At 39.1% G+C, this 14984-nt stretch overlaps 1 protein-coding gene across 3 annotated transcripts in view; it reads right to left on the bottom strand.

Annotated features, from left to right (window-relative positions):
• Positions 1-1873: 1873 nt before the first annotated feature.
• HEATR1 (HEAT repeat containing 1) overlaps positions 1874-14984 on the bottom strand; it is a 48476-nt gene continuing 35365 nt past the window's right edge. For all 3 annotated transcript variants that reach the window (XM_058542962.1, XM_058542964.1, XM_058542963.1), the window contains 14 exons: positions 14394-14554; positions 11195-11241; positions 10972-11095; positions 10219-10359; positions 9425-9714; positions 8567-8717; positions 7432-7590; positions 7141-7275; positions 6538-6642; positions 6290-6458; positions 5412-5566; positions 4733-4891; positions 3186-3294; positions 1874-2166 (listed from right to left, as the gene is read on the bottom strand). In XM_058542962.1, coding sequence (XP_058398945.1) covers positions 2078-2166; positions 3186-3294; positions 4733-4891; positions 5412-5566; positions 6290-6458; positions 6538-6642; positions 7141-7275; positions 7432-7590; positions 8567-8717; positions 9425-9714; positions 10219-10359; positions 10972-11095; positions 11195-11241; positions 14394-14554 — 1994 coding nt within the window. In that variant the 3' untranslated portion in view covers positions 1874-2077. The remainder of the gene's footprint in view (positions 2167-3185; positions 3295-4732; positions 4892-5411; positions 5567-6289; positions 6459-6537; positions 6643-7140; positions 7276-7431; positions 7591-8566; positions 8718-9424; positions 9715-10218; positions 10360-10971; positions 11096-11194; positions 11242-14393; positions 14555-14984) is intronic.

Raw genomic sequence — 14984 nt, 5'->3', positions numbered from 1 at the left:
TCAAGGCCACTGATTTCTGTAGCAGTAAATGCTTATTTTAGAGTATTTGAATTTAGGGTGAGTCAGAGGTCTGCACATAATTCCTACAGAAAGTTTAAGGTAGATGCAAGAGGAATTCAATTGATAAAATGATTATGGGTAACAGGGCAATGTCAAGATTAGACTTACTGTTTATAAAATAGGCACTATGAGAAAGTAAAATGTACGAACTGAGACCAATGAAGAGGCAATGTAAAATCTGTTGCTTGTCCACATGCAAACCAACACTGCCTCTCTGCTCTTCTAAAGATTAGTCCATCATCATTAGCGACTGAGATCAAAACATTGTTCTACTTTAAGTGATTAAAATCAAACCTGTATCAGCAGGTTAAATGGTTGCATTTCTGTAATTTTTTTTCTATTATTCTTTGAAGCGAGTTGGCAGAAGTTCTTTGTAGAATTCTTACAGGTCAGATCTTGTTACGGGAAATATCAAAGGCTTGGGATTGGGGAGGTAAAAAGCTAAATCAGTCAGATCATTTTATCATATTAAATTGCTGGGCTGAATTCTGCCAGGATTTAGGAATATTTTCATAACACACTTTGGTTAGACATTATTTGTATCCATATATTGAAAAGAATACTATTACCAGTCTTATTTTTTAAAAGTAGTGTAGAAACTTCTAGCTCTTCATTCTTTTCTACCTTTTCATGTTAATTAATTTATTATGCTGTCTTGCCAAGCTCAAAAAAACATTGGGGGTAGAGGTGTTTGGGAAAGTTGTAGAAGGCAAGAAGGCTGTAGAATCCCCCAGGTTATTTTTTTCTTCATTAAAGACCATCAGAGGGCATGACTGAGATGTTGGAGACTGTAGGCCACTTAGGAAAAAATAAAAGCCCACTTACATTGTTTCCTCTAAGTCCTCTAAGTCTTAAACAGTTCATTTACATTTTTGTTTTATGTGGCGGTATTACTAAGACCTAAGATTGATTCTTTGATAGAATAAATACAAAATCTTAAGATGTTTTCTGAAAAGCTATTAGCATTAATCTTACCAACACATTTCTTAAAGAGAAATATGCATTCCTAGCACACCTCTCTCAAACTGCAAGTTAGCCTTTTGCTTTGTCATAATTCTGCACTAAATTTCTATATTAAATCAGAGCAAAGGCTTTCAAACTCAATTAGAACATTCTATGGGCCATTCTTAGATGCCTTAAATTTTAAAAAGGCATAAATAAATAAAATGCCTTGGGCAGATTTAATTTTATTTGAGCCCTCATTTTCCAGCTTCACCATGACATAGTATAGCAATTATAGAACTTCAAAGCTTTGAAAAAAATCTGATATTTACTTTCTTTCTCATACAAGTAATTCTTGGTTAACCACCAGTGGAAATGTGATCATTTCTAATCCTAGGGGGGATCCTTCATGCCACCCAGCTTTTCTGGGCCCTTTCTAGTTGTGGGATCAGTCAGGTGTGGGTTGTTTTATAAATAGCCTATTGCCTCCACCCCCTCCTCCCCCATGAAAGACAGAAGGATAAAGAAGACAATCATAGTCCTGAGGGAAAGACGCATTCCAGAACCACTTCCCTCTATGGGTACACACACACACACAGAAAAATGATGGCTGAAGTGTCATCTGCCCAAAGTAAAAGGTAAAAACCCAAATGTGCTGAATAACTGTCATTTTCTTGAAGAGCTACTTTGAGTGAAATCTCTGACATGGATACCATGTACATAAAACATTTCTTTACAGAAGAGGAGTTAAGGCTTTACAGTCTAAATGAGGTCCTTTTAGCTTTGGGTGCTGAAATTAAACATGTCTGTAATATTAATAACATTAATCAGAAAAGACTATAATAAAGGTTTAAACAAACAAACACAGCAGTCTGTATAAAAACACCATGTATCATTTACTCTTTTTGTAATTCCATACAACTGGTGTGGTAGCACAAACCGGGTGGGAATTTTGTAAAGAAGTCCAAGTAGGTGTTAAGGCACCAAAAGTAACATGGTACCAAACAACCAAAAATAAAAATATGAAAAATAAATCTGAACTCTGAACAGAGTATGAAACACCAAAAAAACAGTTTTAGAAGTAGCTCTGGAGTGGCTCTCCCAGTATAGCTTCCAGTTGCTGAACAGTCTTTTGGCATTGACGTTCTACTTCTTCACATTCATCTAGAAAAAAAATCAAAATGAGTGAGTCTTCCTGCCTCAATTATCAGTAGCCTAATTCTTCACGTCTTGCATTCTTTGGCCATCGTTCAATCAAGAGAGAGAAATGAAGCACATTATTAAAGCTGAAAGCATCACGGAATACCTCCTCCGTATTCTTCTTTCTGCCTTCATTCCCTTCTTATACCTTAGACTCAGAAGCTAAGTTAGAACCTCCAAAATAGCAGTACACAGATGACAATTCCAAATTCCTAGTGATGCCACTCTTTAGTAGCTCACACAGCCCCTCTCCAGGATGTAAGAAACAAAAGTGAATGTACTTTGTTTTGGATAAGCAGTGAATCATTACTATGAAAGTATTTGTTTGCTTCCATCACCCCTGCTTAAGAATAAGATGTACTGTTATTTCTTGGGGTGCATGGTGGCGCAGTGCTTACTGTGCCACAGGTCCAGAACTGCACAAACCTGGACTTAAACCCCAGTTCCACCTCTCACACACACTCTGTTAGTTTATTAAATTACTTAATCCTTTTAAAGCCTCTAGTTTCTTCCTTTGTAAAACAGGGATAATGGCACACTGTATACCCTGTCGTGAGGAGTAAATGCGATCATCTATGGAAAGCACTGAGTAAACGCTGGTCATTATTAACAGGCAGATATCCTATTGCATCCTTAATGGCACAAGCCATTTGACACAATAACTCTACATCTGGGGACCAAAATTTCAATCATATAAATGTATGAGGTTAATGAAAAACAATACTGTAGTCTGTACTATCACAAAAAAAACACAGAAGTAAAGATAGTGAAGATTACACTGTAAACAAAATCTCAAATGATCATGAGGCTGTCACTTCCTAACATGCTCCCTCCACCCTACTCAAAGTAGGAACTCGGCCTCCTGGGAGCAGGGCAGATGACTGGAGTCCAGGACTAATCACATTATATCCAAATTTGCATTATCACTGGGCACATTTTCACAGAATTTTACTGTAATTATTTCTTCATAATTTGGGAATTACCTTCCATCAATTCAGCTAAGAAAGGAATGGATTCTGGTAGCAAAACAATATAATTCTCCTTTAGTTTTTCAGCCAGTGCTAACACAGTAATCAGAGCAGCAAATCGAACCTGAAAGGGATAAAATGGTAAAGAATGATAAAAAACAAGTATTGCTATATTTATTATCTTAAGATCTGTCTAACGAGACAATGTTATTTCACGTGAGTTTGTTTGACTTTATGTCCATTCAACCTTCATCTTAGAAAACCAGTTTATTTACCAATTGGGATCTGTTTACGGTATGGCTTTTAAATCAGTGTTTTTCAGACTGTTCCAGTACTGCAGGCCTTTAATGTGAATATCTTTTTATAACATTTTACTTTAAAAAAATAAATTTAACTGCACTAGTGCTCACCAGCTCGCCTGGTGACAGAGATGATGCTGACCTGGCAGTCGGTTGGCCCTGGCCATCTCAGGCAGGACTCCCCTCCCTCAGAATCCTGAGTGTGGTCCCCAATATAGCTGTGTGAGGGGCCAGGGTACCAGCTCTGGTCACACTCTTATCTCAGCCCTGAATAAAAACACACTCACTCTGTCACGATGTCCCAGTTTTGGAACTTAAAAAAAGTTCAGTTGTTTCTCACAAGACTTGTCTATGACAAGGAATGCAAGCAGTTGCTTTGGTACTGTTAGCAATTCACTTTGAAACAAAAGCTGTACTAGTCCTCTTTCTGGTTTGGGTAATTTAAAGAACATTTGGATATAACAAAGTGAGTTGTTTAAAGAAGATTCGTAACTACCTATGTTCAATCAGGATTTTCTTGATAAATTTAACACTGAAACTTTATAAGAACCTACAGTTTAAAATCTGGGGGTTCATCAAAATAGCCTCATTGTTCTCATTATTTCCTAATAAATAAATGTTATGAAATTTCACCTAATAAATCTATTAATAAAATTCTGCTTTGGTCTTTTATCTACTGGGGTTCTAGTATGATAATTAGTTTGAGAAATGGTGATTCATTGCTAGAACAGTTTGAAAACTTTCGACCCTCAGGTATGGAATTTTAACTTCCACTCGTGCCCGTTCCCCCATGTTAATGGGTGTCAACCGCTACCACTTAGCCTACCTTACTTCCACAAACTCCTAAGCATGATGTATACATGGAGATGATACACTGCTCTAACTCAGACGAATGTTCTGTGGACAGACTGAAAGCATTTGTCTCAGGAGCACAATGACATTTAAATGGTGCTTAAAAAACACATGGAAATATTTCAAGTCTTTTCAAGATTTAAAAGTATTTAGAAAATATTTTAGTACTTGTGTCTAACACAACATGGGGTGGGGGAGGACTATTCTTTTTAAATAGCCTAAAGTAGAAAGCAAAAATTTTTCAGGCTCAAACTTCTGCCTAACACAGCCCGACCTCTAGTCCTAGAAGACAAGCAATGGTATTTGTCCCTGCTAGTTTACCACGGTCCTACATCCATGACCACTTCAAGGTGGTTTAGGCTATACAGTGAAAATGTGCAGCGTCAGGGCTTCTCAACCACAGCTCCTAACCCTGGGTGAGGAGTCCCTCGTCTTCAGCAGAATCTGGTAGTTCAGTGGTTTCCAAAGAGAGTCATCTGCCATGGCCACTGAAAACTGTGCGATGCAGGGTATCAGGTGCTTCGTCACCCGTTCCTGGAACTTCTCTTCTCCTCCAAGCCTGTTTTCCAGCTATTGAGAATGAGACAAACACTTGAGCAACAGGTCTCATTTCTGTTTGAAAAAATAGCCCAATGTATAAATAATATTTTACTATCCTTCATGATATTAGTGGGCTCAAAAACCAGGTATTATTCTAATACTCTCTCTAGAGCAAATCTACCACCTTATGGAACTCAAATGGAATCTCACAGCCCTTAGCTTCATCCCTTTCCCTCCAGCAGGACATCTTAGAGGAGTTTTTCCAGAGGGCAGCAATAAACCCAGTTTTAAAAAATTAAAAATGTAACCATTAGACCTTCTATCATGCCTTTCATTTGAAAAAGTAAGAAGTAAACACCACTATGAAGATAAGTTATCTCCATGAAAAATGAGAAATTGGTTCTGAAATAAAAATTTTGTAAAAAAGGAAAAATAAAACACGGAGGAAAAAAAAACCCCAGCAAGCTGTCATTTTGGTAGATATAAAACTTGTAAAAATTTAAGTGATGGCTTCCTCATCTTTTAACAAAAGATGGTTCTTTTTGGTTACCTGATCCACCAGGGGCATCATCAAGGCTTCTGCTCTCTCTTTACTTAGAAAATGCTGGGTGTCAAAAAGGAAGATTTTATATAAACAGTTCAAAATAAACTGTAATAGCAAGCAGCACTTTTCAGGGTCATTTTCAGAGTCAAAAAATGCTTCATCTGTAGATAGGGGAGAATGAAAACAAAAAGAAAAAAACCATATTTTACAATTTGATCTCCAGTGTTTAAATTCAAATTGGTATTAAAAGAATCAAAAAGGTTTTTTAATAATTTTATTTGTTTTTCCCCCAAAGCCCCAGTAGATAGCTGTATGTCATAGCTGCACATCCTTCTAGTTGCTGTATGTGGGACGCGGCCTCAGCATGGCCAGAGAAGCGGTGCGTCGGTGCACGCCCGGGATCCAAACTCGGGCCGCCAGCAGCGGAGCGCGCGCACCCAACCACTAAGCCACGGGACCGGCCTGAGAAAGGTTTTTTAAAATGACCCGGAAATCATAGAATGAAGGTAGAAGACAAATAAAATGGATGGTCTCTCGGATAAATGATTTCTTTTTTTAGAGTTAAGATTCTCAGTTGTTAAGACTGCTTAGTTTCGCCAGGTACCAGTTGTCAAGTGGGTTGATTAACAGCATTAAAGAATAAACCAATCTTAACTTTAATGTTTTAAGTCACTTCCACTAACTTATAGTAATGCCCATTTTACTTTACCCTCCCTTCCAAGTGAGTCAATTAATAATAACGTGTTTTCATTATGCTAAAACAAACACTTCAGTGCTTGACGACTGACTATAAAATTCACCCTCCTTATGCTTATTATTCTAATTGTACCTTGTGTAAGGGACACAGAGCAAGGATGTCAACAGAACTGGAGTCAGCTACCAACCTGTTTTGGAGATGTTCACCTGGTTCAGGGTGTCAGCAAAAGGCTTCACTAAGTGGCCAGCAAATAGAGTAAAAAGTCCTTTCAGTTTCTCAGCAATGCAATCTGCCAAGTTGTAAAACGTCAACAGTCTGTCCTTTGGGGCATCCTCTGTTTTAGCCCAATCAAACAGCTAAAAAGATAAACCAATTATTAGTTTCTTCCACACATCCTACGCAAGCACACAGGAGATGTGGAGGAAGAAAGCGTACCTTGAAGAACAGGGGTCTGAATGTGACTTCAGAAAGTTTCACAACCATGGCTACTAGACAGCCAATGATACAATTTTCTGTTTTTCCAATTTCCTCCAGTTCATTCTGGAAATAGAAGAGCTGATTTATTAGAGTACTGACATCTAGCTCTAAATAATTTTGGCAAGTACAACAGGTTACACAGCTAGATTTTTCTCTGGCTTTTATTTATTTTTTTATTTTATTATTATTTTTTTTATTTTATTATTTTTTGTGTGTGTGAGAAAGATCAGCCCTGAGCTAACATTCATGCTAATCCTCCTCTTTTTTTGCTGAGGAAGACCGGGTCTGAGCTAACATCTATTGCCAATCCTCCTCCTCTTTTTCCCCCAAAGCCCCAGTAGATAGTTGTACGTCACAGTTGCACATCCTTCTAGTTGCTGTATGTGGGACGTGGCCTCAGCATGGCTGGAGAAGCGGTGCGTTGGTGCGCGCCCAGGATCCGAACCTGGGCCGCCAGCAGCGGAGCGCGCGCACTCAACCACTAAGCCACGGGGCTGGCCCCTCTCTGGCTTTTAAATAGGTAGATAACTTTAGGATTTGGGGGAGCGGAAAGACGCTTACCTCAGAGTGCTGTGCTCGGAAGTCCAGGGCCTCCAAGAAAAATACGGTCAGCTGAGACTGATGGGAGGTGAGCTCTTCCTTCTTCATGACCCCAATGTGCTCTTGCAAGATGCTCATAAACGGACCCATGTGATTCTACCAATAACACAGTAAAGAGATGTGCCAATTTTCAATATTTCTAGAGTTCATTAATGCATATATAAAGGAATTAACCATATTCTTCAAGTGAAAATTTAAAAAATTAGTACCATATCTCCCTTCTCCAAAGTCTAATACCCAATAAGATCTAACCTTCCAGTTCTTCTCAATTTGCTTGTACGTTTTGTTGATGGCTGGTAGTAAGACTCGGGGTGAGAGCGTGGTAGCCAAAGTCGTCTTAAGAGATGTGAGATGGATATGAGCCTGTGAGGCAGAGCCCATTTCACTAGTGATTTTTTCCAAATGAATCACCTATAGGAATATAAAAACAGTGATCAAGGCCATTACGGGTGCTCACTGAGAACGTCTACACACCTACAGAAAGTCATAGTGATGATGTGAGAAGTCAATCCAAATGCTAGTGATTAGGAAAAGCTCACTGCATTTTAGCTTCACACAGAATTCCTTTTAAAGCCAACCCTTGAATGTTTGTAGATAAAAATGGACAGATGCTTCCTTCCCAACTGGGAGTCAGGGATGTAGGTAAATGGTGGAAGGCAGAAGGACAGAGAGCACCCGGACTGAAGATTTTCTTAGAGGACGGGAATCCAGGGACCATGAGAAGAGTCAAGTTCTTCCTTGCTAATCTAGAAAGCTCCTCAGATGTAGAGGTCTGTTTCTGTAAGAAGTTTACTTTTAAGCCTTGGGTATAGAGTATGTGAATTGGTTAAATCATTTGCATCGTGGCAGTTAAGGCTCTTAACCCCATAAATGGCAAACGATCAGTACAAAAGAACAGAACGAGGGGTCATTCTCAGGCATTTTCGACTAGAAATGCCACCTGCCCACTGTCTGTTTGCAAGTAACCAATGGTCTGCAATACAGGAATTCTGCTTTGAAAGACATCTTAGGATTAAGAAACCTTTCACATTAGAAACAAATAGGGCACACCAGTTTCTACAAGAAGTAATGAAAGTCAGCTCGACCAGCCCAACTCCAAAGATCTCTCAGGGGGAAAAAAGCAATAAAATACATTCTGCAAAATCAAAAAAGAGAAGAGCCTCAAGAGAAAGTGACACCCATATTACTGTCATGATGAAGCAGACAGGGATGACGGAAGTGGATGAGAAAAAGGAACACATACAGTAAAAACCAGCACATATCTTTTCAGAAATAATCTTCCTGCCAAACAGAAATGAAAACTTAAAGAACAAATAAAATTATTAAATTTATAATCTTTCCCTTTGCCCGCCACCTCAAATAGCATGTTGTGGTCACTGTGGCTCACCTGTGACAGAACACCTTCCAGGTAGGGGCTGATGAAGTGTGGGAGAGTCTCAACAACCTTCTGCAGGGCCGCCAAGGCGCTGAGCAGATAGACCTCGCCCGAGACCAGCTCGCTGCTGTTTTTCATTGTGGTCAGCAATGACGGCATCAGGCTACATGTACAGAACAAGGGTTTTAGAGTGACTTTAAGCAGGAATGGAGAACCGAGCAGAAGTCGTTATGAAAAAATCCAAACAACTGGGCCCGTTCTCTCTCTCTGTGTATGTCACAGCTTACAAAATATCGTCTACACATTTGATGTGACTAAGGAGCAAGAAGTCTCCCAGTGCCGATAGTACTGACACAACAGTCATTAAAAAAAATAACATCTTTCAATTTAACACTTGCTAAGTGTCAGGCACTGTGCAAAAAGGCTTACATGCACTGCCCCGTGGAAATCCCATGAGGTAGGTGCTGTCTCAGTTTTATAGACGGCAAAGCTCTAACAGGCCGAGTAACCTGCCCAAGCCTACACAGCCAGTAGATGCTAGAGCCAAGGAGAGAGCCAGCAGTATCCAACTTCCAAATGCGGGCAGCACGAGGCAGCTTTTGCCCAACTGGATGGGCCCCTCTAAAGGAGCATCACCTATTGCTTCCTAGCAACAGCTGGCCAAAGGGGAGCGAAAACTGGGGGATAATAAACATCATAAAAGTAAACGAGAATGTTCTGTTTGTCAGTTTGAAGAAAACATCAGTTCTTTAACAAATCTAATTTTATGCGGCTTTTACTTAGAGGCAAAAAAGTCACTAAGATATCATTTTTCAATTTGTACCAGAAACCCTGTGTGATGGTACCCGTGGCAGGTCCCAGTCAGCATACCTGGGAAGCTGGGGGATGGCCAGTGCTTCCAGGGTGGAGGCCACCTCTGCTATGCACAGCAGGGCACTTCCCAAGACATTCTTCTCTTCCTTCGTCTCTGGAGCAATCAGTCTCACTGCAGTGTTCAGCACTGGGACAAAAGGCTCTGGATGTTCTCTACCAAAATTCTTGCACAAAAGCTTTAAGGTATACAAAGCTGTCTGTCTGTTTATTGCTTGTTCTTCTACTGCCTTTTTTCTATGCTGCGCAATGGCCAAAAGGACTGGAACAAGTTTTAGGAAACGGTAAACCTGCAGAGGACGGCCAAAATTCCCAAATAATTAAAGCTGCAGAAAAAATGCTAGTTCATGTTTACATTTTTATTGTTTGAAACCACCTAAATGGAAATCAGACCAAGGTCCTAAGCCACAGAATTATTCACAAGCAATTGTTTCTCCATCTGCTTTATTTACCACTAAGCGAATGCATGTACTGTGACCAGTTTTTGATTTATATTAAGCACCCTACTAGTAAAAGAGAATTAGAATTATGCCAAAGCCAAGGCAATGTATGGTCTATATTAAGCAAGAATTCCCTTAAGCGGAAATTCCATTCTAAGAGCTCTTAAAACATATATACACACTCCTCTTAGAATTAATATCATATTTCTAAAATGCATACACACATCACAGCATTATACTCAGATAATGATACACTTATTTAAACTGTACCACTGGAGAAACCTAAGGGAGTTAAATGCAACCTTTGGTAAGGCAAAGAACGGTAAATGGGTCCGATATATAGTCTTCACTCACAATTTTCTTCTTCCAGGACGTATTTCGCTGTAGCTTGTTGTTCAAAAGATCCAACGCTTTCCGGCGAACTGATGGCAATGGGTTACCCAGCAGCCCTCTAATCACAGGAATGAATGTTTCTGTGGGCAGCAAGGCATTGACCTATACGGCAGTTTTACATTTAACAATGACAACAAAAATAATAATAATAAAGGGAAGATCAACTCAGATTAAGACAGACTGCTATTCATTGCATATCTTCTAGGTGTCAGGCATTTTAATACACATTGTCTTATTTAATTCTTACACTAACCTTTCAGGTAGGCATTACTAACTACATTTATTTAAAAAACAAACAATAACAACAACAACAACAACAACAAACTGATGCTAAGTGAATTGCTCAATGCCATATAGTTAAGTAATTTAGCTAGATTTTAAACAGTGATCCTAATGTCCAGGCCAGTGATATTTCTAATATACCACACACTCTACCTAACAGGTATTTTTCTTTTATTCCACGTGAATAAACATTACACAGTATTACATGACTGAACATTTAAGCATCATTAAATATTGAGGCACATGTTCTCGTAATTGGTACAGAAACAACTGTTTTTCAGACAAATTTATTTCTAGTCATCAAGAGATTCTTTTCCAAGAAAAATCTGAGCTGCTAAGTTTATTCTTAAAGTAAAACTTTCTGTTAAATAATTTCACAATGACATAAAAACAGCAACAAAACACAGTAGATGGGGAGAAAGGAAAACCTACCTTATCTAACATGTCATAAGCTTTACTAAGGAGCGCTCGCCAAAACTTCACAGTTAGTTTGTCTACATTTTTCTCCAAGGATTGTGCTACGGCATTAATATAGCCAAGAACTGTTTCTAGCAACCTAAAACACAGGAGACTCAGATGAGAGTTTTGTGTACTATTCTTCCAGCTTTTTGATTAAAAGTTTGAAATAAAAATTTTAAAAAGAAAAGTAACATACCTCTGTTCAAGGCCTTTTAAAACCTGAGGACCACCACTTTCAACTACCTAATTTTTAAAGAAGGCATCATTAGAACAATATGGAAGCTGGTAATACAAAATCATTTGAAGTAGGCTCAATAAAGCTCATCTAAGACTATTCAACTCAAACCTCCCACAGCTACTGTTTTCTGACATTACACTTTAATCAGGTTCAGATCATCCCCATCATACTGTAACACTTCTATTTCTGTTAATTTAATTATTCTATTCATTTATTTTAATTATATTCTACAGATATCTGTAATATCTGTAAAGTACTACAAAGATTCAGAAAAACACGGCAATCAATAGCCGTTTACCTACTAATTTTATGAAATGCTAATCCTTCGTTAGCTCATAACTAATCTTAAGATGTTAAAGATCGATACAGCTGTCTTCCCCTATGCACTGCTCCCTAATCCCATTCTCCCACTACCCTGACCCCACAAAAGTGAACGTACATATCAGTCAGCAACATGCTTTTTGGATAATATTAGATTTTTGAGATCTACCTGTGATGACTTATGTTGTTCTGGTTCATTCATTTTAACTGCAAACAGTATTCCTCTTATACTTTTTATTCATTCACCTCTGTTGGCAGACATTTAGTCTACGTTCATTTTTTCTTTTGGTTAACAATGCAAAAAAGAATATTTTTGTCTCCCTGAGCATCTAGGCAAGCTTTCGTAGAGCACATATACCTGAGAAGCGAGTTGCTAGATCACAGGAGACGAGCAGCTTCAACTTGACTGGAAACCGCCAAGTGCTTTCTAAAGTGGTTGTACCGACTCACGCTACCCGTCACTGTGTAAGAAATGACTGTGTCCTCACAGCCTTGCCACTTCTTGGTATTAAAGCTTTTAAATTTTTGCCATTGTGATGGACATCATATGGCATTTCACTAAGTCTGCATTTTCCTTATTAGGGAGGTTGTTTTGTCACGTATTAACTGGCCATTTGTGATCCTCTTTAGTGAACTCATATTCTTTGCCAGTTGTTCTAATGGAAACTGATGGTATTTGATTTATACACGGTAATAATCTACTCTTAGTCTATGGCTTTCTCTGCATTTTGTTTATGGTGGCTTTTTGTTGAACTGAAGTTGTTAAGAAATTTTCCTCCATCCTCTGGTCATGATGATGCTCCCCTTGATTTTCTCCTCAAAGTTCTAAGTATTCCTTTTCACACTGAAGTTTTTAATCTACCTAAAATTGTCTTTTGCTTAGTGTGAGACCAGTCTTTTTTCCATATATGGAAAACAAATTGTGCTTGGAGAAGTCTCGTTCCCCACTGCTTTGTGACGCCACCTGCCACACGAATTCCCTACATGTGCATGGGTGTGTCAGGGCTCACGCTGTCACACTGATCCATCTGATTGCTCTTCCAGCACCTCTGTCGTCGGGTAGCCTGCTTGACACAGAGCAGTGTCCACGCCGATCCCTATTAAGCAAGCTTGCTAAACTAATTATTACTTCTGTGAACTTACTGATTCTCTTTTTTCTGCTTCTTACACTTCATTGCTTTTGCTGAATGGAAACAATGACAGAGAACACCCTTGTTCCAGACTTCAAGAGGCACACTGCTAACGTCTCATCATGAAGTGTGATGTAACCTATAGGTTTCTTTTTTGTTTTTTGTGAGGAAGATCAGCCCTGAGCTAACATCCATGCTAATCCTCCTCTTTTTGCTGAGGAAGACTGACACTGAGCTAACATCCATTGCCAATCCTCTTCTTTTTTTTTCCCCCCGAAAGCCCCAGTAGATAGTTGTATGTCATAGTTGCACCTCCTTCTAGTTGCTGTATGTGGGACGCGGCCTCAGCATGGCCGGAGAAGCGGTGCATCAGTGTGTGCCCAGGATCCGAACCGGGGCCACCAGTAGCGGAGCACGCACACGTAACCGCTAAGCCATGGGGCCAGCCCCTAACCTACAGGTTTCTGACAGATATTTTTATCAGGCCAAGGAAGCTCCCATCCATCTCGCATTGCCAAGCAGATTTGCTTTCTTAAATCATGAGTAAGTACTGAATTCGTTGAATCTTTTTCCTGTAAATATTTCAATGATCATACGGTTTCTCCTCTTGATCTGTTCATGCACTATAACAGATATATAAGATAGATATTCTGATGTTTAACCATTCTTATATTCCTGGTCATGATCTCGGTCCTTCTTTCTCAATGCTTCTTCATTTTGTTTCTCTATTTCCTCCTTTCTCTCTCATTGTTTGAAGTTAATCACACAAACAGAAAGACGCATAAATCATATGTGAGAGCTCACTATATTCAGGTAGAGAAATAGCATATTAGCACCTCAGATTCCATCCTCTACTTGACCTCCATTACTAGTCTTTTCCTCCTTCCCAAAGATAAACACTATCCTTACTTCTAAAACCATAGATTTGTTTTGACTATTTCTGAACTTTATACAACTGGAATCAAGGATTCATTCTTTTGTGTCTGTCTTCTTTCCTTCAATAATATGTTTATGAGAGTCATCAGATGGCTGTGTATCACTGAGTTCACCTGTGTCCATTTATGAAAACAGACACTTCATCCACTCCAGTGTTGACAGACACTGGGGTTGTTGCCAGTCCTAGGCTACCATGAATCATGCTATTATGAATAATCTTGTAGATGTCTTTTGATGTACATGTTCATACATTTCTGTTGGGTATATACCATTTGAGAATGGAATTACTGAGTCACAGGGTTTATGTATGTACAACCTTAGTAGATCATGCCAAACAGTTTTTCACCATGAATTGTATTACTCTTTTTCTACTATCTACTATCTTTAAAGGCATGTCTCACGCTTTCACGAGATATTTACCAAGCTATTTTTTTTGAGTATTTGTGTGAAGAAGATCAGCCCTGAGCTAATATCCCTTGCCAATTTTCCTCTTTTTTTGCTGAGGAAGATTAGTCTTGAGCTAACAGCCATGCCCATCTTCCTCTATTTTGTATATGGGATGCCACCACAGCACGGCTTGATGAGTGGTGCAAAGGCCTGCACCTGGGATCTGAACCTGCAAACCCCAGGCCGCCAAAGCAGACCACGCAAACTTAACCACTACGCCATCAGGCCGGCCCCTTACCAAGCTATTTTTACTAGTTTAAAATACAGTTCCTTTAGAAAAAACAAAATCATTTTACCACAAACACATTTAAAGAACACATCACCTTTCTGAGAAAATTACTGGAAGCCAGGAGCTGAGACATGAAGGACACGGACAAAAATTTAAAATGCCGCAGCTGCTTGCTCGTGTGAGCGTCTACATCAAAAATCTGTGGCATCTGTTCCTGTGCTTCACTCTTATTAGATACCGCTCTGGGAACGGTTTCTGAAAAAGAGCAACAAAACAAATGACTGCACTCATCTTCACCTCAAGCTGTAGTGTAGACACAGATACAATGAGCATGGTAAAATGGGATACAATTCTCAGAGAGAAATTTGTTAATCTATTACACCCAGTTTTTCCTCTTCTAAATTAGTGAAAGATGTGATTGTACTTACCAAGAAAGCACCCAACAGCCCTGAGAAGAGAGTGTGTATGACAAAAACAAACAAAAAAACAGGGCAACTGAGACAAGCAAATGGAATACAAAGGCATTACAAGAGGAGTCTTTAAATGTCGGCTCCATACCCAACTTCTGAAGCCTCAGAGGCATTTACTTGGTGGCCAACAATTGACTGAAGGAGGATCATCTCTAGCCTTCAATGTTTAATTCTAAATGTTTGAAAATGTGTGTCCTAAAACTTTGTAGAATCCC

This window comes from Diceros bicornis, chromosome 6 (assembly GCF_020826845.1).
Source record: "Diceros bicornis minor isolate mBicDic1 chromosome 6, mDicBic1.mat.cur, whole genome shotgun sequence".
NCBI classification, from domain to species: Eukaryota; Metazoa; Chordata; class Mammalia; order Perissodactyla; family Rhinocerotidae; genus Diceros; species Diceros bicornis.
This window is presented reverse-complemented; position numbering and strand designations above follow the sequence as displayed.